Source organism: Perca fluviatilis, chromosome 13 (genome assembly GCF_010015445.1).
Source record: "Perca fluviatilis chromosome 13, GENO_Pfluv_1.0, whole genome shotgun sequence".
Lineage (NCBI taxonomy): Eukaryota > Metazoa > Chordata > Actinopteri > Perciformes > Percidae > Perca > Perca fluviatilis.
The window spans coordinates 17,312,718-17,339,095 of NC_053124.1; the positions used below are offsets into that span (position 1 = coordinate 17,312,718).

At 41.4% G+C, this 26,378-nt stretch overlaps 2 protein-coding genes across 6 annotated transcripts; both read left to right on the forward strand.

The window, feature by feature from the left end:
* The first annotated feature begins 132 nt into the window (after positions 1 to 132).
* LOC120571625 (ras-related protein Rab-25-like) lies at positions 133 to 2,204 on the forward strand. Its single transcript, XM_039820682.1, has 5 exons — positions 133 to 445; positions 912 to 1,107; positions 1,312 to 1,505; positions 1,686 to 1,766; positions 1,852 to 2,204. Exons 1-5 carry the CDS (start codon positions 409 to 411, stop codon positions 1,968 to 1,970), a joined length of 627 nt encoding a protein of 208 aa, XP_039676616.1. The 5' UTR covers positions 133 to 408; the 3' UTR covers positions 1,971 to 2,204.
* A 6,464-nt stretch (positions 2,205 to 8,668) lies between these two features.
* On the forward strand, positions 8,669 to 26,378 carry LOC120572010 (zinc finger protein 385D-like). 5 transcript variants are annotated; one of them, XM_039821193.1, is made up of 8 exons: positions 8,669 to 8,818; positions 11,085 to 11,196; positions 17,276 to 17,383; positions 17,875 to 18,043; positions 19,215 to 19,466; positions 19,557 to 19,738; positions 24,609 to 24,710; positions 25,628 to 26,378. In XM_039821193.1, the coding sequence occupies exons 1-8, from the start codon at positions 8,757 to 8,759 to the stop codon at positions 25,883 to 25,885; spliced, it is 1,245 nt and encodes a 414-aa protein (XP_039677127.1). In that variant the 5' UTR covers positions 8,669 to 8,756; the 3' UTR covers positions 25,886 to 26,378. The 5 variants fall into 5 exon arrangements, with proteins under 5 accessions (XP_039677127.1, XP_039677128.1, XP_039677126.1 ...); XM_039821194.1 differs by having other exon boundaries at positions 8,671 to 8,818; positions 11,081 to 11,196; XM_039821192.1 differs by lacking the exon at positions 8,669 to 8,818 and having other exon boundaries at positions 10,676 to 11,196.

The following is a 26,378-nucleotide window of genomic DNA, read 5'->3' on the forward strand; positions in this document are numbered from 1 at the left end:
GTTCTAGTACACTGATCCACCTGTTGGGTTAATTTTATTGTCATACAAATGAATGGATGGGTGGAGTCTGTACCTGCCAGTGGTTCTACCTGTTCCACCTGCTCTCCACTCCCAGCCCTCCCTTGGGTGTCAGCTGATGAGGGATCGGCAGGCCACAGGACTCTTGCCTGCCTGTCCTGTCCTCAAACAGCTACCTCTATCCACGGATAAAGAAGAAAGCAGTTGGAAGCAGCTGTACCTGTTCTCTTTTCCTCCTCTTTTTTTGCCTTTGCACTGTCTCTCTCTCTCTCCACACTGGAGAGAGAGAAACAAAATTAAGGCTGTGTTTGTTTTTCTTTCTGTCTTTGTAACGCTTCTCAACTTTGGGAACAAATATCTTACCGGAAAGACTTCGCCACTAAATGCGGCATGGGGTCTGATGAGTCGTATAATTTTGTCTTCAAAGGTGAGTCATGTTTACTTAAGCTGTGATTGTGTAAAAAGAGATAAAACATAAATAGCGTTTGTTACTTCAGTTGTCATTAAAGCATGCCTCCTTCACTTCCGTGGGAAGAGGGAAGGAAGTAAAAAGAGGCGGTGAAGGCTTTCTGTCCATTTGGCTTTAAACCATTTGACCTTTGACCTATTAAAGAAACATCTTACATGCCCTGCTTTACTTAGAGACTTATGTGCTTAGTATGATTATTTAAACCACCTATGATTTTCCGATTAAATTATTTCAAAGTAAAGTCAATCACAGAGTGCCATGTTTGTGATGTCACAGTGACAGCAATCCTACACATTCTAGAATATCTGATTCATCACAGAAAGTAGTTTTGACCAGTTAATACTTATGTAACGTACTTATGTGTTTTTAATATAAAGCACGTATAATTAATGCATTTCATCTTCTCTTGTTTGTGCTTGTTTAGTGGTTTTGATAGGGGAGTCTGGCGTAGGAAAGAGCAACCTTCTGTCTCGCTTTACCAAGAATGAGTTCAATCGTGACAGTCGCACCACCATTGGCGTCGAGTTCAGCACGCGGACTGTTCAGCTGGACAACTACGCCATCAAAGCTCAAATCTGGGACACAGCGGGGTTGGAGCGCTACAGGGCTATCACCTCAGCGTGGGTACACACACACACACACACACACACACACACACACACAAATGTTTACTGCCTGTTTCTTACACTCATAAAGAAACTTAGTCTGGGGCCTAAAGGTCCATTTTTTTTACTAGTTAGCTGATTTTTGTGATAATATATACTGTATATATGTAATAAGATCCAACTCCTATATGTTTGGTCTCTCTCACCTGGTGGACTCAGGTATTACAGGGGAGCAGTTGGCGCACTGTTGGTCTACGACATTAGCAAACACCTGACCTATGAGAGCGTAGATCGATGGTTGAAAGAGCTGTTCGACCATGCTGACCCTCACATCGTGGTCATGTTGGTGGGAAACAAAAAAGACCTGGATACCCTTAGGACCGTGCCTACAGAGGAGGCCAAGGACTTTGCAGGTTGGTTAAGAACCGGTTATCTTACTGGGTTTTTATAAAAGCATATCTTCAGGTTAATTGTGACAATGAAAATTGTATTTTAAGCTCAGTATTGTATATTTTGCTCAATGAATATGCTATTTTTGTTTGTTTACTGGGATCTTTGCTTTCCTTGCTCTCACCCCACCCGCACCAACCCAGAGAAGAGAGGTCTCATGTTCATGGAGACATCAGCGTTGGACTCCACCAATGTCGAAAATGCTTTCAGTGAAGTCCTCAAAGGTATGTTCAGTCAGTGTGTCATCAGTACATCCTCTTTAAATGACTTATTGATGCAAACCTGGCATCTTTGTTTTATTATTTCCAGCGATCCATAAGAAGGTGGCCAGCAGAGAGGTGACCCGTGGCTCCATCTGTGCTGTAACCCTGTCCAACCCCACCAGCGAGGCACAGGAGGGGCGCAGAAACTGCTGCAAGAGCTCCTAACTGACTGCTGCCCTGTAAAGATCTGCTCTGCCCATGTTGAACCAACATCACGCTTGACTCGTTGAAGCTTACGCATGATTGACATGCAATTTAAAGAGTGAGGTACCTGCTTGACACTTGAGCAGTCAGTGTACAAAACTATATATACACTACTGGTCAAAAGTTTGGGGTCACTTAGAAATTTCCATTCCACCCCCTTATAGACAGAATACCAGCTGAGATCAGTTGCATTTTTTTTTTTTTAACCAGAGCAGCAGTTTTCAGATTACATTATGTGCTTACATAATTACAAAAGGGTTCTCCAATGTTTTCTCAGTTAGCCTTTTAAAATGATATCAGATGAGTAAACAGAATGTGCCTTTGGAACATTGGATGAATGGTTGCTGATAATGGGCAATGTAGATATTAAAGATCAGCCACTTCTTTCTACAACAGTTGAGAACCCTTTTGTAATTAAGTAAGCACATAATGTAATCTGAAAACTGCTGCCCTGATTTAAAAAAACAATGCAACTGATTCTGTCTGTAATGGAGTGGAATGGAAATTTCTAAGTGACCCCAAACTTTTGACCGGTAGTGTGTATGTGTATATAAACTCAGCAAAAAAAGAAACGTCACTTTCAACTGCTTTTATTTTCAGCCAACTTAACATGTGTAAAACTTTGTATGAAGATAAAAAAATCCAACTACTAAGAAATTAAACTGAACAATGTTTCACAGACATGTGACTAACATAAATGGAAAAATGTGTCCCTGAACCAAGGATGGTCAAAATCAAAAGTTACAGGGAAGAGATCCTCCTCCCTCATGTGGTACCCTTCCTGCAGGCTCATCCTGACATGACCCTCCAGCATGATAATGCCACCAGCCATACCACTCGTTCTGTGCGCGATTTCCTGCAAGACAGGAAAGTTAGTGTTCAGCCATGGCCAGTGAAGAGCCCGGATCTCAATCCCATTGAGCACGTCTGGGACCTGTTGGATTGGAGGGTAAGGGCGAGAACCATGCCCCCCAGAAATGTCCGGGAACTTGCAGGTGCCTTGGTGGAAGAGTGTGGTAACATCTCACAGCAAGAACTGGCAAACCTGGTGCAGTCCATGAGGAGGAGGTGTACTGCAGTACTTAATGCAGCTGGTGGCCACACCAGATACTGACTGTGACTTTTGATTTTGACCATCCTTTGTTCAGGGACACATTTTTTCTGTTAGTCACTTGTCTGTTAAAAATTGTTCAGTTTATTTCTTAGTAGTTGAATTTTTTTATGTTCATACAAAGTTTTACGCATGTTAAGTTGGCTGAAAATAAAAGCAGTTGAAAGAGAGAGGACGTTTCTTTTTTTGCTAAGTATATATATATATAAATATAATATGTACAGTAAATAACAGAAAAACAGTAGATTAAGATATGCAAATATTGAGAAAGTCTACATTTTATCCACTATATTTCTTGTGGTTGCTAATGAGCACGTTTTACTACAGATAGCTCTGCAATTTATCTTTTTGTCATGTTTTCAAAGAGGCGTTGCAAAATTGTATTGCTTGTATAAAGGAATGCACTGGGATTCACTTGGAATAAATTATTTATGTTATTTTGCCTGCATGTAATTCCTCCACAAAGACACTAATTTATTATCTGCATTAGACACATTATCTAAATTAGATGAGGGAATAGGAGAGAGGGTTGATGTGAGATAAACACAGTGGTGGAAGAAGAACTCAAAACCTTTACTTAAATAAAAATAGTTATTTCCCAATGTAAAACTACTCTGTTACCAGTAAAAGTCCAGCAAATCTTTACTTAAGTAAAAATGTAGAATGTCGCTTTTACACTATTGTACTGTATATGTAACGATATATTACTGGATGCATGCATTAGCATGTAAGCAGCATTTAATGTTGGAGCTGGTCGAGATGAGGAAACTTTAACAAATGTACGTATATGTAACGTATATGGTGTTGGGTAGTTTCTTCTGTGAAAATGCATAATAGTTGATTTGTTAATCATATGTTTTAATCTAAAATCTGGACCAGTGACGAGAGATGTCAAATACATATTGTGGAGTAAAAAGTACAATGTGTTCCTCTGAATTGTACTAAAGTTGAAATATAAGGTAGTGTACAATTACCTCAAAATTGTACTTAAGTACAGTACTTACGTAGTTGCTTTCCACCACTGAAGAAAATATCAGTCATATAGAGTCAGGCGGTATACAGCCATTTTTCTCAACCTGGCAATCAGGAACTCCACAAAGGTCAAAAAATGATAACTGATGTAAAAAATAGTCTGTTACACAATTGTATGTACAATTTTCTTTTCTTTTCTTTGTTCTTATGAAACATAGTACAGTTTTACCTCTTTAGACCTACAGAAATTATTCAGATGAAACAGTCACTTTTTGATTAAATGTCTCACATATCTTGCACATGGACCCTGTTGGGGGTTGCTGGTAGACATTGCTTCATATTAAGGGGTCACACTGCTAACATATCATGAGTGAAGGTGTTCTGTCTCTCCTCATCCTGTAGATGGCAGTGCTGTTATTGTGAGTTATCACTACTGTGTTGTGCTATGCATTTGTTTGTTCGCTAATTTCCTTATTAACTCCAGTACGACTCATGCCATCATCTAATCCCACTGTTCATTCCATTAATGATCATGATATTAAGCTCATGTGGCGCTGCAGTGTTGTCGCCATGGTAGCAACCTCTGATGCCCTCTTGATCAGCTAAACAGTGTGCCCATGAAGAAGGGAATTCATTTACAGATATTATGGTTTTATGTTTTGTGTGTATATGCAGATGATCTCCAGACTATGGATGTAATTGGACAAGCTCATATGGCGTGACTGAGAGAATATAAATCTACAGCAGTGGTAGTTAATGACATTCTGGACAGATAGTGCTCTATCTCTGGCTCACAGATGTGCATAAGGAGCCTTTACTGTGTGTGTGTGTGTGTGTGTGTGTGTGTGTGTGTGTGTGTGTGTGTGTGTGTGTGTGTGTGTGTAGTGAAATAACCACAAATGCTTTTATTAAGTTTCTCTTCTAAAATATGATAGGGAAGGCCCTGCACCAGGCAGTAAATGTTTAATTATTTTCTGTGAATGAGGGTATTTTTATGGGCTGAGTAAAAGCATCTGGTGTAATAATCCACGCAGGCTGAGCAGGTTGAAAGCCTGGTCATGATATCTGTAAATCTCTCTCTGTCCTGAGCCTAGAGGTAAGGGTTATGTTTCCAACACATACATCAGTTGCATCACTTCTTTTTTAGGATGAGGATAGTTAGATTTTCTTTTACCACTTTACAGATTCTCGCAAATTCCACCTGGAACCTCTTTCAGTGGTCAGAATAACTTGGATTTAGCACATACATGTGGTGGCTATTACCCACATGCTACTTGACATGTAGCCAAGAAAGGTGCCTTTAAATGAAATGTATTATTATTATTATTATGTGTAGTTCCCATTCATGAGACCGCTACCTTTAGAACTTTGTGGTGAATCTTGTCCTAGAATTTACAGTTGTAAAATCACATCTGTATAGGTATTATTGTGACCTTTGTGTTCTTATGACCTTTGACCCCTTGCTGTTTCTCCCCCTCTCCGATTCTTGATTTCACAGACTCCTGAATTTTTCCCGTGTCGGTGTCAGGCTTTACAGAGCTGTTTTCCTGCTGTTTATTTCTGCTTCCTGTTTATTTGTATTTGTGATTACCACAGACTGACATAAGACCCCACAAACGTTGACATTTACATACAAAAGAGCTCAAAAACATCCGTACTCTCTTGTCTTCTATTTATCTGTTTCTCTCTTTGTGAATTTATCTCAGCCGCAGAATTTTCCCGACACACACACACACGCACGCACGCACGCACGCACGCACGCACGCACGCACGCAGAGGAGTACTTTTGCACATCATTGCTAATCTGTGAAGAAAATGTATCTCCATAATGTCAATCTTTCATGAACTGAGAAACATAGCATTGTTTGCATGCATTTTCTGCTAATATAATGGTTTTTAATTGGTAATTTATTGTAGGATAATTTTTCAACCCACAATCCTAACCAAATTTGGAGATACAAGGTATTCATCGGGCAGCAATGATATATTATATCACTATATAATAAGATAATGTTCAAATACAGAGGTCCTAAAACAAAGCCCTGCCACTGATAGCCAGATTTATGATTTGTTTCCATTGTGTCAGATTGGGTGATGTGCCATGTGTGCACATGCATGCCTAAATATGTGCACGCAAAACTAAAGTCCAAACATAAGAGTGTGTGACAGCCTACATTCCTCCATCATCCTGCATCTGTCACCGCATGTCAGAAGGAAACACAATTTTGTAGATTTCCCTGTCGGCTGACATCATCACATAAATAGAAGCAAAGTCAATGCATGCTGATTGCCATGGTGATGTTGTTATGGCGACCAATCAAAGGGAGAGGTGAGCTGATGGGTGGCTGTGTTCACACTCCCCAAAATGCGCAGTAGAGAGAGAGAGAGAGAGAGAGAGAGAGAGAGAGAGAGAGAGAGAGATGAGAGGTGAAGTGTTGCCTTGAGGTGATTGAAGAGGAAATGTTAAGACGGTCACTCGTGCTCGAAGAGTTGAGTCTCAGCTCAGCTTGTTATTAATTATTAAGAACAGTTTGCATAACTGCATGTGTGTACATTTATGTGCCCTCTTGTGTTTAGCTTTATCACCTCTCCATATAGGCTACTGCATTCAATGAACTTCTTTAACACCTTCTAATGTCATAACAGAGCCTGTTGTGGTTGGCGTCCGTATTCAAGGACCAGCTGGGGTCACAAGATTCCTTTCCAGCGTACAATTAAACAGGTTGCCAGCGACAAACAGAGCCAAGAGCCTCAGCATCGGTTCACTTAACATAATATTACATACCTCAGTTGCCATGACAGCCTCGGTGTTTGTCTGTGAGTCTGTGATGCTAAACGGCTGCAGGTGTAAAGTGATGCAGGGAACTATTTGAGTACTGCTTTTAGCTAAAACCTGCGACCAGAAACTGTGTCAAATAGGATTGTCATTAACATATTATCCATAAGTGTGACCGGTGACCTTTCTGCTGAGTGTGCATTTAAGTGATGACATCTGGAGAGTAGGAGGCAGATCATGTTTCAGTCAGTGAATGCCAACTCCTTAAGTCACATTAGCTAATAAAGTATTTTATCCACAGTTATATCATTGACTTTTGGTTGGTTTCATGAAGCTGCATTGACCACAAATCCGCTGACCCAGAAGTTCTGATAGCCGGTCCAACAGTTTCACCCACTGAACTGGAATATTAAACCCTAAGCTTCAAAACGTGTGACTCTGAGAGAAACCGTTCACCTGCTGCTTCCAAGGGATGAAGGAAAAAGGCAATAATACCACCCAGACCCTAAAATGTGCTCTGCTCTCAAAGGAACACAAAATGTCTGGCAATACAGCAAGTGAAAAAAAGGGGCGTTAAATTGAGTTTAAGCGTAGATATTTCCATGTGTGTATTTTTCTCCTCTTTAGCTTTTGTTCCATGTGGATCTTAGATGGAGGTACAGTCCAGATGACATTGTAGCCAGGCGCATGAAGATACCATGGTTATTCTTACAGATGCACTTCATACTATTTTCAACTTCACACACTATTTTGTTTCACTGAATAGTTTAATTGAATGACTCTGACTGGGTCGGCCTTTCTGTATACCAGGCGATTCATTTTACTTTATGTTTTGTTGTGAGGTTTCTTGTATTGAGGGCTGCACTTTCAGAAGTATTTCCCATTTTATGTGCATCCATAATTCAAGTACATAGTAGGGCAAGTGCAACAGCACACAGAGGCAGTGTGTGTGCACTTTCAGGAAAATAGTTGTTGAATTGACAACCATCCAGAGCTAAATCTCCCTGGAGTAGATTGTGGGAAAACACATGTTGTTGTACACTTTCCTAACACGGGGAGGGGGGGAGTTAGGGGCTTAACATTTTTTAACCTAGGTCTCTGCCAAGATACAGTACATCTTAACTCTCTACGGATGTGTGTGAGTGTGTGTGCAACACATAAAGACCAATATCAACATACTAGAATCCTTTGCAATATGAGTGAGTGCATGCATATATGCATAAACCTGCATAAAAGTGTGACAGTCTGTGATGTTTTTAGCTGGACTGTGCTGTTATGTGTCGTGTGTGGTTCCCTCTCTACATGGTGAAAGCTCTGGGATGCATCTAAAAATACCATGGGCCCTGGAGGAAAGTGAGGATGGGAAACAATTTAGGCATAAGAAGAACACAGGGCTCCGGAGGGAAGCCTGCAGACAGGAGTCACCCTGTGTCCTGGAGGGGAAGGATTTCCCCTCATTCTTTCAAGCATGCAGGTTTGTTTTTTGATATTGCCTGAAAAATTAAATAAGTTTCCATTTGAAAGATGAGATGCCCTCTTTCGGTGGTACTGAGTTGCACACTGTATCAAACTCAAATGTGCGTCTTGCTCTGTGTATGTTGGCATTGAGGGTTGCACCAATCCAGGGTGGTACTGTACACTCATTAAGGTCATTTCCGTCTGTGTGCGGAATTTAAAACAGATTTCTGGGAGATGAAGGCTAGATAGGAGCAGACTTGTACACGAATCGTGAAGAGATGAGGAAGAGGAGGAGGAGGAGAGGGCGGGTAGTTAGGAGGAGGAGGAGGGAATCCAGATGGGAAGGAGCAGCATCGGCGCCGCAGGAGAGACATAGAGAGGGGAGACAGACTGTGGAGGAGAAGACGCAAAGCTTCATCTCTGCCTGGAGATGAAAATTACTTTTTCTTACACTGAACAAACGGATATCACTTGGTGCCGCCATGTATTTTGGTACGTAAACGATGGGTTTTGATCTCAAAAGAGTTTTGTTGTTGTTGTTGATAACGCAGCGGAGTCACTTGTTGATATGAGATGGATGTGAGCTTTGTGAAGTCAGTCACCTGCACAGTGGAATAGAGGCAGCGTTAGTGCAGCTTCTTCAATACATCTCATAGAATTAAAGGCCAACATTATGGTCTATAGGTTTGTTTTATTTTCAAGCCTTTTTATTGCGCTTGACTCCAATAATCATCAGCATAGCAGTATTCGTCAACAATATATGAGAGGTTAATATATAGGTTAAAAGCTCACAAAACAGAGACAATTTAATCGCATTCGTAGGCTAGAGAAGTAACATTTCAGATGCGTGTCACCTCATCCATGACCATGTGTTTCTTAAACTCATAAAGTCATTTCTTGCACTAGCGTGCGGAGGTGGGGCGGCAGCACCTCCTGCTGGCCAAAGCGGAAAACAGACATTTAATTTTAATTTTTTCCGCTGCCCACGGATTCAATTTAGTGGTTCCCATACACAAAATGTGTTTTGCTGAAAGAGTGTTTAAAAATCGTAATTTATTCGTGGATTAATACCAGGTTTATGTCGCAATATGAATATTAAAGAGGTCGCAAATTCGTTCCCAGATTGTGAGTAACATTTAGCATGTAAAACAGTCAAATTTAACTGGAAACATTTACTAAAAAAAAAAAAAAAAAACGTACAAAACTACCGACAAAGTACTGACAGCTGCTAATTCTAAGGACAGACAGATAAGAATGACAGGAAGGACATCATATCTAAAACATGAGGCATCATAAAAAAAATGTTTGATAAGACCCCCGAGTAAGTGGAAATGGCCCATATGTGTTTAAAGCCTGTGTGTTTACGTTTTTTTTTTTTTTACTTTTCAACTTTTCAGTTTGGGCCAAGCTTGTTGCAGCTTTAAATATCCTCGATCATGTTTATCAAATTATAAACTTTACTCTAATATCTGCGTGCATGTAAGGTATCGCGCGCATGCATGCATAGACTGTACGCACATGCGTTGATCCAGGGCATCCACCCCTACTGAAAATACGTGCTAATGAAAATACTCAAGTCAGACCAGACATACTACCATAGAAGATACTACAACGTGACGTACGCGCGCACACACACACACACACACACACACACACACACACACACACACACACACACACACACACACACACACACACACACACACACACACACACACACACATAACTTGCGCTTGTTAAAGACAATCAGACTAATGGCAGAGCGGATGGGTGTGTTGTGATTTTGATTATGATGATTACACATGTGGGCTGGTCCCGAATCAAACTGTAATCAAGCTCAGAGGACATGCTAACACAAGAAAACAAGCTGCCATAATCAGGACTAAGCAACACAAACAAGACAAGTGTGTGTGTGTGTGTGTGTGTGTGTGTGTGTGTGTGTGTGTGTGTGTGTGTGTGTGTGTGTGTGTGTGAATTTAATATTAATATAATAATGGGTTTTGTTTTTTAGCTGTGTAGATTATTTGATTAACCTTCAGTAACCCCCAAAGTGAGTGAGTCACTGAGGGTATGTGTGTGTGGGTCTGTGTCTGTGTTTGTCTGTAAAAGCACATTTAGCCTCAAAAGAAGACCTGACAGCCTGAAGATCCTATATTTAAATAAAGATCACAGAATGTAGAACGGCTATCAGAAAGGCTATCTATCTATCTATCTATCTATCTATCTATCTATCTATCTATCTATCTATCTATCTATCTATCTATCTATATATATATATATATATATATATATATATATTATTGTATTGTTACTGATGGATTAATGTGTAAGCAGGTTTTACTTGTTCAATATAACAATGTATCATATTACATAAAAAAATCTGTGTTTTGTATGTAAAATCTTAATCTGCTTAATCTCTCATATGTAGTGAAGTAGAGGACACAAGTGGAACACAATGGAGCTTCTCAAGTACAAGACTTAGTACCTCAGAATTGTACATTAGTACAGCATTGACTAAATGTATGTAGGCCCTTTACTTCACTGCCAGTGCGGATGAGTGGGTGTTTCTTATTAATTTAAGATAAAGTGATGTTTGATCTGAGTGACCCTTTATCCTATTTCAATAACTGCCAATGTGGATGAGTGAAACTGAAATAAGACAGAGGTCCACTCAGATCACACACTTTTTTTTTCATCATCATGTTATTTTTTCTAAAAGGAATCACCTCATCTATCTACCTGTCTCCTCCCTAGGTAGTGTGTGTCACAGCGCTCTGCTGCCGCTGGCCCGCCCGACGCTGGGCAGGACCCAGTCCTCCCCAGACCCGAAGCCCCTCGTCCCCTTCCACCTGCTGCCTGGATTCACAGATGTGAGTTCTGTCAGTCATCGTAGTTGTTGCAGCAACCACGCTCACCAACTGTGCCTTTAAAAAAATCTAAACCCAAATCGTTCACTTTATCATGTCGATGTGGAGGAGTTTATTTCATGGAACAGTCTGCGTGCGTGGAGTTATTTTTTCAATACACAGATGCATGAGCGAGCTGCCTACACCTTTCCTAATATATCACCTCTGATGCAGAGAGCTGCAACATTTCCACACAACCTGGGGGGTGGAGCTGATTCCTTGATATTCCTCACACAGTTTTTCTTAGAGCTGTCTGCCCCAGTGTTTGTAAAAGGTGAAAGTGGATAGAAACTAAGTTGGCCGAGTCCAAGCCCCAAACAGAGTTGATGTTTCTGGCAGGGCTGATGTCTGATTTACAGGGGGATCGTGCTGTATGTCTCGATATACTCCTGGCTGTATGATGCGCAAATCATCATGAAATAATTTTTCTGGCATGAATCAATGCAGAAGTAATGTAGCTTGACTACATAGCTGCAACATATTTACTGACAGTACAAAGCCAAGAAAACATGATGTGTTTTTTTGTCCTCACACGTTTGTTAATACCAAATCTATTACAAAACCTAAACTTGAGATGAAGTTGAAATGATTCAAAAGCCCCTCACTGAGTCTGGCCAAATAGCCACTCTGAAGCAAAATTGACAATTTTCTTTTTGTTCCTCCCTTCTCTTTACTTTGGTCTTGGCCTTTTAACCATGATTTGCTCTCAGATGTTAAGAAGATATATGTAGAGAGACAACTGAGGGTTTAAAAGAAAGAAAGTTTGTGCTAGCATTTGCTAGTGTGCAGTATCGTAAATCTATTCTCTCTGTGTGTGCATGTGTCTCCCTCTTTGTCAAAAAGCCATTCTAAACCTGAGGAGTTCTTAGCCCCCACACCTCCATCTCTCTCTCTCCTCTTCTCTCCAGCCTTATCACCCATCCCTTCCACTTTCCTGCGTTGCTCTTGCTCCATCACCCTCTTCACTTCAGCTATATTCTCTTGTATTTTCCACTTTGTCTCCTACTGTCATCCTCCCCACCCCTCACCCTCTCATGCACTCTTTCTTGCTTTCAGAGTTTCTCGCCTCTCCATCGCTTTCCCCACCGACCCTCCGCTCTCCTTCTCTTTCTTTTTTCTCGTCCTCCTTTACCACAAAAAATCTAAATATTACATTTTTATTTATTATATATATATATTTTTACATTGTCTTCCTCATGAAGCTTTCTCCCTCATAACTTACCATAGGTTGAAAATGTCTTCAGAGAATCTCACATGGCCCTCTTCCTGCTGAGTCACATCCCCTTTCACCTTTTTATAACTGTCCTTTCTTCAGTTTTCTTCCATTTCCAACACTTCGTCCACTCTGCAGTTTCAGGAATATTGTCAGCTCTATAAAAAGTCGCTGACCTTTACAGTGCTTGGTATTGGTCGGGTGTAATTTTGGAGATTTATGGCTTTCAACACAACGCAGTTAGAAAAGGAGCATTGGCTACATGGTTGGCATAAAGTGCAACATGCACATCGAGGGCCCCGTTCTGCCACCACCATAGACTTTAGGGCTGCAACGATTATTTTTTATTATCAATTAATCTGCTGACTATTTTCTTGAATAATCGTTTCATTGGAAAATAATGAAAATGTCTATTGTAATATTTATGATTTCCCACAGCCCAACATAACTTATTCAAAGTCTTCTTTTATCTCACAAACAATCCAAACCCCAAATATTCAGTTAACTTGTTCTATATGAGATATAGAACAAGGAAAAGCACTGAACCCCCACAATGGATTAAGCAAATCATTTTTGCCTAAAATACATGACTGGAATAAAATAGTTTCTAATTAATTTTGTGTCAATCGATTAATCTGCCAATTGTTTCAGCTCCTCTGTGTTCATTAGATTTATTACACTTTTGAGGTCAGATAACATGTTCCTTAGTTGCTTAATTTTGATTTAAATATGAACAGAAACCTATGGTAGAACTTAATATGTAAAATTAAGTTTTGTCTCCAGTATATTTTTTATGCAAACTGGATCGCTTAGCATATTGTAAAGGGAAGCTTCTCCCTCCTCAGATTTGAACCTGTGGGTGTTAAGTAAGTGGGCACACAGCTGAACTCGAGCTGTCTGCCTTTTCGCCTGGAATGTAGGTTTTTATGTGTGTGTGTGTGTGTGTGTAAGCCTGTGTTTTCTTGTGAATATAGATGCTGTGTGCAGTTTGTTTGGTGCCCACATGTGGGTTGTCGTGGTTACAGGGTTGCACGTGTGTGTGTGTGTGTGTGTGTGTGTGTGTGTGGATGTTTGTCTGGAGCCAGGGATCCAAAATGGGACTTCACCGGCTAGTTTGGCTTGTAGTTTAACAGAAATGGAAACAAAAACGTGCTGTTGTTTCCAAGCAAATACTAATTTAAATGACAAAGAACCAAAAGCAGCAGCTCATTCATCATAAGCCACTCTTTTTTGAAGTGCTTGACGTCATGCACTCACACATAGCTGTCACGACCGTACACAGTGTAAATCCAGGAACATTCATCATTATAAATGTTGTGGCTCTTGACTGCGCTCCAGGTAAAAGTCTGCTTTACTTCACTTGGCCATATGTTTCAGCTATAACTCACGCCATGGAGGAGAGCATGTCTGACACGCCACCACCCTGTGTGAGGAAATGAGAGACAATGTACTGATTGATACTGAAGCTATGTGCTGGATGTTTTTATTTACTGTATCGTCCACTGAATTTACAGCTTTTATTGGTTTTAATGACAGAATAAGCAGGGAGGGTATTGTATTAGATTGGATTCAGCATGTGTTATGTGTGTGTGTGTCTGTACAGAAGAAAGAAAGAAGAGGCAAAGAGTAAGAAGGGCAAAATGACTTCGCCACTGGTGCTAGTCCACCCGAGTGCGGAGTGGGACTGAAGGGGAAGAGAGTCCAGTGGGAGGAAGGAAGGTGACTTTGATCAGACGGAGACAAAGGGGAGAGGCAGAGAGTTCAGAGGGGAGCAGATGGAGGGGTGAAGTGAGGAATGTGTGATGGCAGGTCACATGTTAATACAGGAACCTTGGGGGCTGAGGAGGGAGGAAGACAGGCTTTTACCGATGTTAAAATGTTTAGTCTCATTCAGAGTAATGTAAAACTACACTCTCATAAATGTTTAATGTGGCCATGTTGTTATTCATGTTCTATATTATACATTTAGCCTTTCGCCGTATATTTCCATCGCATGGTTATTACAGACGTCTAGTTAATGATTTCTTAATTTTTATGATTTCATGATTGGTATTTTAAATATGATGAACAATAGAACTATGTGTGTTTTTATATGTGTTTGCTCGACTTTTACATAGACAAACAGCTGCAGGGAAACAGAGAGTGATAAAAGACCAATGACTGCAGAAATGCATTCCTGCGCTGCTGCCTAGAGTGATGATCAAAGAAAATGCACGCATGCACACACGCCACACACACACACACACACACACACACATTGCAATTTTAACGTTTGAATAGCAAATAATTCATCTTTGGCACTAAAGAAACAAGCTAAATCTCCAGTGCAGTGATACAGACAGTATATTCTATGGGCTTACAGCAGCACTAGTTGGCTGGCCCACAACAACATTTACATTTTCGCATCACCTCTATCCAGATTTCCATAAAGCCTCCCTGGTTGTGGCTGGTTATATGGCTCCCTACATTTCTTTACAGGTAATGGGTTTGTTTTGCTAAACAAAGGCCGGTTGGGTTTTATTGTGCTATATATGTATATATATATATATATATATGCTCATTAAACCTACCGGTAGGTAGTGTCCAGAGGTGCACAGTACTTTGTGGTCAGATACTGGTATAGTGTTCATGTTCATGTTACAGCACAACACATGATAAAAACGTTATCGCAAGGAATGTTTCTAAACCCCACCTTCATTTCTAACTGTCTGTGTGGAAAGACCATCCGCAGGATCTGAGTCTTCTTGGAAAATGGCTGGGTGAGGCTTGGCTCACAGGATGACACACTCACCCCCTGTAGGTTTGAAAGGTGGCTGTAAAATGTTTATAGTTTTCTCCATCATGGAGAGCGGAGGCTGTGGTGGTCAGGTGGGATTCTGGGTGGTCACACTGGACTTGCATAGTTACATGTTTTTGTGCATTACCGACTTCCCCGCTGTCCATTGATGCTGTATTTTGTTTAAGAAGGTTAGCCAATTAGTGAGCTAAGATGAAGTGGTTATGACCAATGGAAGAGCAGGAAGTAGGGGTGGTACGGTTCATGAAAAAACACCCGAACCGCTCGGTTCGCTAGTCTCGGTTCGGATATGTCATTGACATATGGTTAATGTGCACTAACCATAGGCACTAACCTCTTACTGCCGTAGTGCCCACTTTCGACACCTATGTTAAAACACTTACTGGAAATGACGAGCGGGATGGGCGTGACAAACGCAACCCATGGCAGCTGATTGGACGATTGCGTCACATGGGTCTGGCTGGTCCCAAATTTCAAAACAGACTGTCATGGCGGCTCGTTCAGAATACGATCTCATATTGTACTAAAATAGTTCAACGAAACGTGTTTCTGAAAACATTTTAAGCGAGAAATAGGCCATGCAGTTGCTGAATCTGTCTTCATTTCAGATCGACAAAGGTCAGTTTAAAAGATTTTCGTCAGATTTTGAGAGACACCGAGCCGACCGCTCCTCAAGTGGAGTGGGGTGCCGCTGCAGGTCACGTCACCTGCAGAAATGTCAGGTGGGAGAGAGGCTGCCCAGAGCTGTAGGATGCGCCAGCGTCGTTTATAGTCTGGTGTGTGGGAACATTTTGGATTTCACGTTACCTATGATGAAATAAAACAATATAGAACTGCCACTGTGTGCACGTTTTGTGCAACATGCATTCAATATGCTAATTTTAGCTATATGCTGAAGTATATTCTGGAGTGTTAAAGAAAAAATAATAACCGTACTGAACCGAAAACCGTGACCCTAAAACCGTGATACGAACCGAACCGTGGGTTTTGTGAACCTTACCACCCCTAGCAGGAAGCTTTAACCAGTGAGCAAACTTGCAAGCTTGATAGAAAATATAGATGGAAGCCGTTAATCTAGCCGTAGAAAAAAGGGTGCTGCAAGAGTCGTTTGACAGGTTTATGTGAATTTGTAAAAAAAATTCTGCCATAAAACATGTCACTATTGGAACTAGAAGGGCACTCGGAGAGTGCAGACCTCCGCCTACAAATACCCTATCTTGCATTGTTAATGAAAGTGAAACATAGTTTGTGTATCCTCCATGTGATTCACATTAGCTCTAAAAATGTGATGAGTTCTTCTTTACCCATGCTACACCCTTCCACCAGTTTCATGAAAATGGGGCCAGTAGTTTTGCCGTAATCCTGCTGACAAATAGACAATCAAACCAACTAACCAACAAACAAACCAAACTAAAAACATAGTAATTTATAATTGCAGTACATCCAAACGAGATCCAAGCTGATCACAGCCTCTGTTCTGCATGATGGAGCAAACTGCAAGCCTCTGACTGCCACCTTTAAAACATACAGGGGTTGAGTGTGTATTTTTTCAAGATTTTCTTTTGGGCTTTTCCACCTTTCATTTTTGACAGGACAGCAAGGTGAGAAAGGGGAAAGATATGCAGGAAATCATCACAGGTCAGATTAAAACCCTTGACCTCTGCGTCCAGGCATAAACCTCTCAGTACATGTGCTCCTGCTCTACCACTGAGCTAACCCAGCCACGGGTTAAGTGTTTTTAAGTCACTTTAATCCTGTTGGGGTTAGTCAGGGCCTCAGTGTAGGGCATGTCATTTACACCCTGTTGTGTTCATGCATGACTGGGTGCCAGACAAGCTACGCCCCCATTCAGCTCCTTCTTCCACCCCCCACCTCTAACCTGAGATATTATGAATCTGTTATCTGGAAAGGGGCACATTAGCTTGCAGACAGCGTGTCATTAACACCTAAGGTGATCACTTTCACTACCTAGTCTTGCCTTTCACAACCCTAACCAGTCATGACCTTAAAGTTATGCTTCTCCTTTGTTGCAGATGGATCACATCCATAAAGCTCTGATTGGCCCAGGCATCGGGCTAACCTCGCCGCTGAAGAGGAAGCAAAGTTCCTGCGGAGTCTGTCGACTGAGGTTCAACTCTGAGGTGGGCGTTGTCGTGTTGGAAATGCACACTTTGAATTGTTTTTCTTTCAGGGTGATTTTATTTCTCACACACACCCTTATATGACAGTTGAACAGTGTGGGAGGCCTGCACTTAGGTTAGACCTGCCCCGTTACATAACTGGGTGAAATGTGCACACCTCTTAATATTTGTCCTTTCTAAAGCATTCATTATTTATTGTGCTTATTACAGAATGATTCATAAACAAGCAGTATTTTGTGCTGAACTGCAATGCAATGTCACCACTCCTATTACATTACAAACGTGTCGGACCGTTGTTACTCTAGAGTAAAACATTTGTCAAACATTGTTCTGGAGCTACATTCACTAAAGTCATGTATTGTTGCTTAAAATAAAAAAAATATAAAAAAAACATTGTCAGGTTCACATAACTAAATAATTGTGTAATTAGTTTATACCTTTTTTTTTTTAACATACCTTGGACCATACCTTGTTTGTTGGTGTGTGCACAGGTGCAGGCTTCTTCCCACTACAGTGGCACCAAACACGCAAAAAGGCTGAAAGCGATGGACGCCCCTGATTCACAGATCAGGACCTCTGAACTGGTCGCCAAGGAAACCACATCGCAAATCCTCCCGTCACCTTGCTCACAGCCCTCCAGCTCTGACACAACATCAGGAGGTATGTGTCTCTGCAGGCACGCATGCTTCCCGTGTGTGTGTGTGTGTGTGTGTGTGTGTGTGTGTGTGTGTGTGTTTGTGTGCGTATGTGCTTGTAGACATCAAATGTATGACAGCCTTAGATATATGAATGTATGGCTCAAACCTTCTTTTCCCAGTCACGACTTTAACTCTTTGATGTGATAAACCCCCTGCTGCTTTGGGTTTCACAGTGAAGAGATTAAAGGTTGAGCATTATCCTTCACTCCTCCTTCATATCTACATTTACTGACCTCTTAAGTGGCCTCCTGAGATCAAAAGCACATTAAAAATGCTTTGACTATGATCCGTTGGTGGGTAATTATACTGTGTGTGTGTGTGTGTGTGTGTGTGTGTGTGTGTGTGTGTGTGTGTGTGTTTGGAAATGTGTCAATAAGTGTGGAGGTGTGTCAAAGCATCAAATGTTTTTCCCACATGTCTGTATATGTGTGTGCCAGTCCTGATGTGCTACTTTTGCATGTGTGGGCGTTAGGGAATGAAAATAATACATTTGGCTGCAAGCTAAAAATGCAAAAAAAAAGATTGAAGAATTGTACTTGACATCGCCAATATGAGAGTGTGTTTGAAGAGTGAGAGAATGAGTGATCATTTCCAGTTTGGACTTAGTCAGGAGAGTTCTCTGAAGATTACTTCAGCAAACAGCCTATGCCTACTCTAAGAGTGGGGAGTCAGTGGTAACAAACAAAAACCCACTCAGCCAGGCAGAGCTAATCACTGTTATTAGCAAAGAGTGAATCCTTATATCAGCACGCGCTCCTCCAGGGAACCTCTACAAGTCGGTCTTACAAAAGATAATAGAGCCAAATCATCTCGATACAAAACTATGGGTTGAAGTGCTGGGAGGCAGATCCTTGGGGAAATCATTGATTTTTAGTGCGATTAGAGAGGTTGATAGAACTCCTAATCACCTGCAGCCTGGTGAGTTTTTATCTCTGAGCATGTCATGCAATTGGTGCTGCTTTAAGCAGTAATTTGTGGGAAAATGTTCAAGTTTGTCTCATCTGACTTTCTCCGTCTCCCTCTCTCTTGCTTGCTTTCTATTCTCTTTCTGTTTTTTTATTACCACATTTGCTTCTCACACTACTTATGCTGTCATATTAATATATTTCTGTTTCTTTCTGCATTTATTTCAGATCCCTCAGCCCCAAACCTTACCTTAGAGGCGGCACCATCGAGCAGCGGCCCTACTAAAACTGTGAATGCACCCTCTGACCCCTCCCTGTTGCCTGGCCCGAGGACACCAGAGAAAGAGACACAAAGAGACGAAGAAGTGGACGTGGCTCCAGAAGAGGAAACAGAAGAAGAGAAAGCTATACGTCTTCTCTACTGCTCCCTCTGTAAGGTCGCTGTGAACTCTGTCTCCCAGCTGCAGGCCCACAACATTGGTGAGAAACTGTAGGAGCTGCTGAAGTCAAGCATAGCCCGCTTGTGCTATACGTTTGAGGCTCAGTTGACTTGACTTTTTATCTGCTCAGGCACAAAGCACAAGACAATGCTGGAGGCAAGGAGTGGTGGTGGAGCCATCAAGTCCTTCCCGAGGACGGGGATCAAGGCCAAGTTGGTCGCGGCAGCTGAGTCGTCAACTGGACTCCAGAACAAAACTTTCCACTGTGAGATCTGCGATGTGCACGTCAACTCTGAGACCCAGCTCAAACAGGTCAGTTGCTGGAAAAGTCTGGTCGGTAACAAAGTTCCGAATGGTGGTAGTTGTTATACTGATTAACACATTACAGAGCTAAGTTTAGGAAGCAGTGGAGATATGGGATCATGGAGATGATCCCGCTTTGAACAGACTTGTGACTTTAATGGTCTCTCTGAAGAGAAAAGTCTTTATTTGTTATGTAATTTAAGTCAAATTGAATACAAAGTCCATTTTATGTTTTAAAGCTCATTATATGATTTAAGGGCCACATTTATTAATAAAAATGTCCTTCATTTTTGTTATTCTGCATTTTAGGCAGGGCATCTTATTCATGGCAGATTGTACTGGTAGAGTTTAGGACAGAAGACACAAATATTTGTTTGCATTGCAATGTTCTATTTAAGAAGTTGGGTTCTTGTCTGAAAATCGTTTCACTGCAACATTGTTTTTTAGTGGTGGAAAAAGTACTCAAATCCTTCACTAAGTAAAAGTACCAATCAAACACTTTTAAATACTTCATTATAAGCAAAGGTCCGGTATTTAAAAATCATACTTAAAGGAACCGTTTGTTGAAATAGGGTTATTCACCGTCTCCTCTATATTTATATAGGTGGGCAAACACATTTTTGTCTCAGTGCATATGCATTGTCTTAGTCCAGCAGCCCCGCTGCTAGCTTAGCTTAGCGTAGTGAATGGAATCCTATGTTGCCGGTCATCATGTCGTGAGTAAAAGTGACCCAACAACACCAAAAACAAAACCTAATTACTTCTTGTGGCCTGCGTATTCACAACGAGTACAAATGGCAGATTTTGACTTGGGACTATATTGGGTGGAAGTAGGCTACAGCCGAAAGCACTGCTACTCAGGCACAGAGATATCACGCAGCAACTCTGTGTGTGTACAGGTCTAATAAGGGTCAATCTATCCCGTAAAATAACCATACATCATGTTTACAATAATCACTTACTCTGTGGACAGCTGTTTATTGGGTCCATTCAGCGTTTTTTTTTTCCAGTGGACTTTATCGCACCAAAATAAAAGTCGAGGACTCCAGGATGGATCAACGGCGAGAAATCCTTGGTAGCTTTGACCATACCTGTCAAGTATCCCATTTTGGCCGGGAAAGTCCCGTATTTTACCCTTCTTTCCCGCCGTCCTCCCGTATTAGTATTTTACCGTAAATCTCCCGTATTTTAACCTGCGTTATTAAAAAAATAATAATACCCCGGACCCGAGCGGAGTAAAAAAAAAGAAAAAAAAACATTCCCAATCTGAGCTCTGTCACTAGCCTCGCGATAACTGCCACCTGCAGTAGCCTACTACAGGTACTGTAGGTGGCAGTTGTCGCGAGGTTAGTGTGTGAGGTCAGATGTGTGACAACGTGGGGGGAAAAAAGAAGAACAAAAACAGAGACGGATGATGGATGCTACGACAGAGACGGTGAGCTGCCAAAACTTATGAAGGCTTTACTATGCATTCCCCATAGCAATGCACGTTCAGAAAGGGTGTTTAGCATGGTACGAAAGATTGTTACAGAGAATAGGAAGACGTTAGACAACAGAACTGTTTGCGCTCTACTCTCATGTAAAATTAACCGCTCTGACCCAGCCCACAAATACACTCCTTCCAAAACAGTCTTAAAGAATGCAAAGTCTGCAACAAATTTGTACAATAACTCACTAAAGAAAAGTTATGTGAAATTAAAAGAAAAACTGTAAAAGAAAAGCAATATGAAATGAAAAGAATGTGTGGAATGAAAATAAAATGTAAATGTAAAGACAAGCAATGTTATAAATTGTAAATGTTTTCAGCATTCTGCATCAAGTGGTGATTTTAACTTTCTTGTACACCCGTCTTAAAATGTAAGGGATACTGGAGCTTGGTTGGGGTGGTGGGACTGCTCGAGGTGGGCACCGGAAGATTTCCCTTATTTTCAAATCCAAAACTTGACAGGTATGGCTTTGACACAACTGCAGACACGCTCATTTCAGTCGGCATACGTTGGCATATTCCCCCACACTCACGCCGCAGATCGTGTTGGCTCTCATCCTCACGTCCTTGGGCTGTTGAGCGATCGCAACCTCATCCTCCTGTCGTTCTATTTCCAAAGCACGCAGCTCCTCTTCTGAAAACTCTGGTTCGTAGAGGTATGATTCTGGATCTTGACTGTCTGAGAAGTCATCCTCTTCTTCTCTCACAATAATATATATATATATATAATAATATTCACGCCGGTATGTTGACAGAAGTTGGGGGTTTTCAGGTGCTGCGTGATATCTCTGTGCCTGAGTAGCAGTGCTTCGGCTGTAGCCTACTTCCACCCAATATAGTCCCAAGTCAATATGTGCCTAGGAAATAGTCTAGTCTTAATCTGCATTGCCATTTGTACTCGTGAATACGCAGGCCACAAGAATTAATTATATATTTTTTTTGTTGTTGGGTCACTTTTACTCACGACATGCTAACTGGCAACATAGTATTCCATTCACTACGCTAAGCTAAGCTAGCGGCGGGGCTGCCGGACTAAGACAATGCATGCACTGTACATGTACAATACATGCTTCTGCCCACCTATATAAATATAGAGGAGACCGTGAATAACCCTATTTCAACAAATGGTGGCATATTCCTTTAACTCATCATAATCAGCAAAAAGTGCTGTGTGTATTATTATATATGAAATTACTTGTTTGTGTAAGCAGCATTTTACTGATGAAGCTGGTTGAGGTGGGACTACTTTAACTACTTTACTGTAGTTTGTCCAGTGGTTTTCGACCTGTGTGTCTGGCCCTGTCCAAAGGGTCACAAGATAAATCTGAGAGGTCGGGAAATTATTGATTGGAGAGGAAAGAAGAAAAAACAAAGTTCTGCTACACAAATTTGTATTTATTTTTTGGGACTTTCCTCTAATCTTTGCTGACTGGATCATTTTACCTCTTTGGGCCTCGAACAGTTATTTAAATGAAACCATCTGAGAAGTTTAGAGGGGAACTCTTTGGTGGAACTGCAAATTCCACATAGACATCTGAAACATGACAAAAGGCCCCAAGCACACGCTGCTTTTTGTAAGAGGTCAGAAGCCCAAAAGATTGGAAACCACTGGTTTAATCTTTAACAGTGTGTTGTAATATAATAAATCAGCTTTAAGCATTTTAGGCCTTTATTTGTGACAGGACAGCTTAGAGATGAAAGGGGAGAGAGAGGGGGAATGACATGCAGCAAAGGGCCGCAGGTCGGAATCGAACCTGCGGCCGCTGCGTCAAGGACTGAGCCTCTGTATAGGGGCGCCCAAGATATGTCTTTTAATGTAAAATCTAAACAGTGACTAGCAACTGTAACTGTCAGATAAATAATGGAGTACAAAAAGTACAAGATTTACCTCTGAATTGTAGTGGAGTAGAAATATAAAGTAGCATAACAGTGAAGTACTAAAATAAATATACAAGTGCCTCAAATTGGTACTTACAGTAAGAACAATACTTGAGTAAATATACTGTTTCTTTTCATCTTTTTGTGTGTAGTGCAAATGTGCATGACACAATAAAGAACACCAACTGACCGTAGTTACCACGTCACTCGAGCAGAGTGAACACCGTGTACGTGACACGAGAAACTGGTTCATCACACTTCTTACTGGTTAGTTCCTCTTCTGAATGTAAAGCTATGAAAAGGTCAGCTGTCACACAGATTCGCCACTCCCTCAGTTGAGCCGCTCAAAGGCACCAACAGATTCATCATCACTTTATCCGTCATGCATTACAGAAAGTCAATTTCAGGACTGTGCATATTTTATTCCAAATCACAGTGTGAACATCTCACACCTGTCGCTGCAGGTGAGTTCACTGAAGAGAATGAGCACAAACCAGGTGGCTTGGCTTCCTGACCAGGTTCCAAAGGCACTGAGCTGTGGATAAAACCTTCTCATACTTTGCTCCTGGACTTGGAATAATCTGCAGAGCACTAAATGATGTAATGATATAAATGATCTAGTCCCCTGGGAAATAATTAAAGCCATGCTAGAAGTCTATGTAACTAAGAAAGGCAACTGCTTTATTTGAGCTGGATTTAGTCTCAGCCTTGTGTGTTAGATGATTGTATTTCCTGATTGTTGTGTTTCATTTCTATCTATCTACATTATCTATGAAAAAAAAATGCTGTATCGGCATGCAGGTCTCCCTCGGGAAAGAGATTTTCATCTCAAGGGACATCATGGTTAAATAATGGCTAAATAAACAAAAAGAAAACAAAGCTGGGGTGATGATGGCGCAGTGGATATGACCCATGCCTATGGCGTGTGATATCCGGGTTCGATTCCCACTGCGATACATCAACCATTGTGTCCCTGAGCAAGACACTTAACCCCTAGTTGCTCCAGAGGTGTGCGATCTCTGATATATAGCAATTGTAAGTCGCTTTGGATAAAAGCGTCTGCTAAATGACATGTAATGTAAAAGCTACTGAGCCTGTTATGTTTGAGCCAGCATCTGAATATGATGTTGGCATCTTTGTTCGTGATATGAATGCACAGTCTTGGTCTGACTGTTTAAAAGTTAACTTTGGCCAGGTGCTCATGAATATTTAGCAGTTCACTGCTGATTGTGTGGCCGTAGCCATCTGTTTGTGCTTGTCAATCAAATCAAAAACATTTCAAAACCTTCCCCCTCATGAATATTTTCTCAAAGTCAGAGCCAACAAAATATCGACATGTTGCCTGAATCGTCGAAATAGGAACTTTGATTAGGCTTTCTTTAATTTCCTCTTCTCTGATTATTCAAATTTCCAAACAAAGGCGACTGATGCCTTCTTGCTTTGTCCGCTCCGTCTTTATGCTGCTGCCTGCGTCTGTCTGGTTTTTATCTTGTCTTTTTCTCTCCTCCACTCCAGCACATCAGCAGCAGGAGACACAAGGATAGAGCAGCAGGTAAACCAGCCAAGCCTAAGTTCAGCCCTTACACTCCCACCCAGCGCCATCAGAGTTTCCAAGCAGTGAGTACTCTGCTGTTGCTTAATTTACTTTCATCCTTTATCATTATGTTTGTGTACGCGAGTTGACTCTTCCAGGAAGCTCCACTCCCTTCCAATAAGACAAATCATCATGGGTTGAAAAATCTTATGTCTGAAATGAAAATGATGTAATCCTAAAAAATTGTGAGAGGCAACAAGGCATATTACGTTAAAGGTCCCATGACATGCTGCTTTTTGGATGCTTTTATATAGGCCTCAGTGGTCCCCTAATACTGTATCTGAAGTCTCTTTCCCGAAATTCAGCCTTGGTGCAGAATTACAGCCACTAGAGCCAGTCCCACAATGAGCTTTCCTCAGACTGTGCCATTTCTGTGTCTGTAGCTTTAAATGTTATTGAAGAGGAGGGGGGGCGGGCAAGGTGGAGGGTGGGAGTGTGGCTTTGACCAACTGCCACTTTGCTTGTTTGCAAGCCATGATGTCTCTCTCTTTCTCATGGGCGGGCCAAATTCTCCGGGCGGGCAAAGCAGAGAAAGGGGAGGTAACCTTGCTCCTTATGACCTCATAACAAGCAAGATTCCAGAACAGCTCATCTGAGCTTTCATTTTCTCATAGGCAGAGCAGGATACCCAGGGCTCGGTTTACACCTATCACCATTTCTAGCCACTGGAAGACCATAGGCAGGCTGGGGGAACTCATATTAATGTTAAAAAACCTCATAAAGTGAAATGTTCATGACATGGGACCTTTAAAATGAGACAGATTCATGATAATATTGTTTGGCAGTAAATTAGGCAGCTTGTACTCTTATTTGCCAAGTAGCTGCTAAGACTTTATCTCCTTGTCCTTCTCTGATTTCCTACTTCAACTGCTCAATGTCCTTTTGAGAGATAAAGAACAACCTTGATTGCAATTTGTTTGTCTGGGTTTTTCCTCCTCAGATTGGTCTCGCTCTACGGAAAAACCAAGAGCTGACCAAACCTATGGCCTCCTGTCTTCTACAGCGTCAACTTTCCCTTGCTGCTGCCATGGCAACAATGCCCCCTTTCTCTCTCCGCCCTGCATCGAGCCCCGCCCTGTTTCAGAGTCAGCCCATCCCCCAGGCGCTACTGCATCCGGCCCCTGGACCCATCTGTTCGAGACACACATCGGTTCTATTTTCCCCTTACTCACCCCGTCGAGGTCTCTATCAGCTGTGAACTGCAGCTAAAGGCAGACCTTTGACCTGAACAAGATGTGATATAAGACAGGGCTTACAGTGCTCTGGGGGTGTCATGGACTAGGACTGAAGATTATTTGCTGTGGCCAAAACCATAAAGTAGAATGGGATGGAGGAAGCACAAAGCAGCAAATGAGCTAAAACAAGAGTGTGTGTGTATGAGTGTGAGTGTGTGCGAGTGCATGCGCAGATAAAGCCATCATAGAGGTCCAACTGCTGCACTACTGCTTCATTCCCCCAGTAATAAACAAGTTTTATAGATGCTGATAATCTATATGACAAACAAGAACATCTCTCTTACAATGGACAGTTTAATTCATAGACAAGAAAAATGCATGATGGTAAACTTCTATGATGACTATAACTGTGTGTGTTTGTGTGTGCAGATATGCATATGAGTATGAATGCCAATCAGAGCATGCTTGACGATGGATGTTTATTATTTTCCAATAAACAATAGCTGTGGATACTCA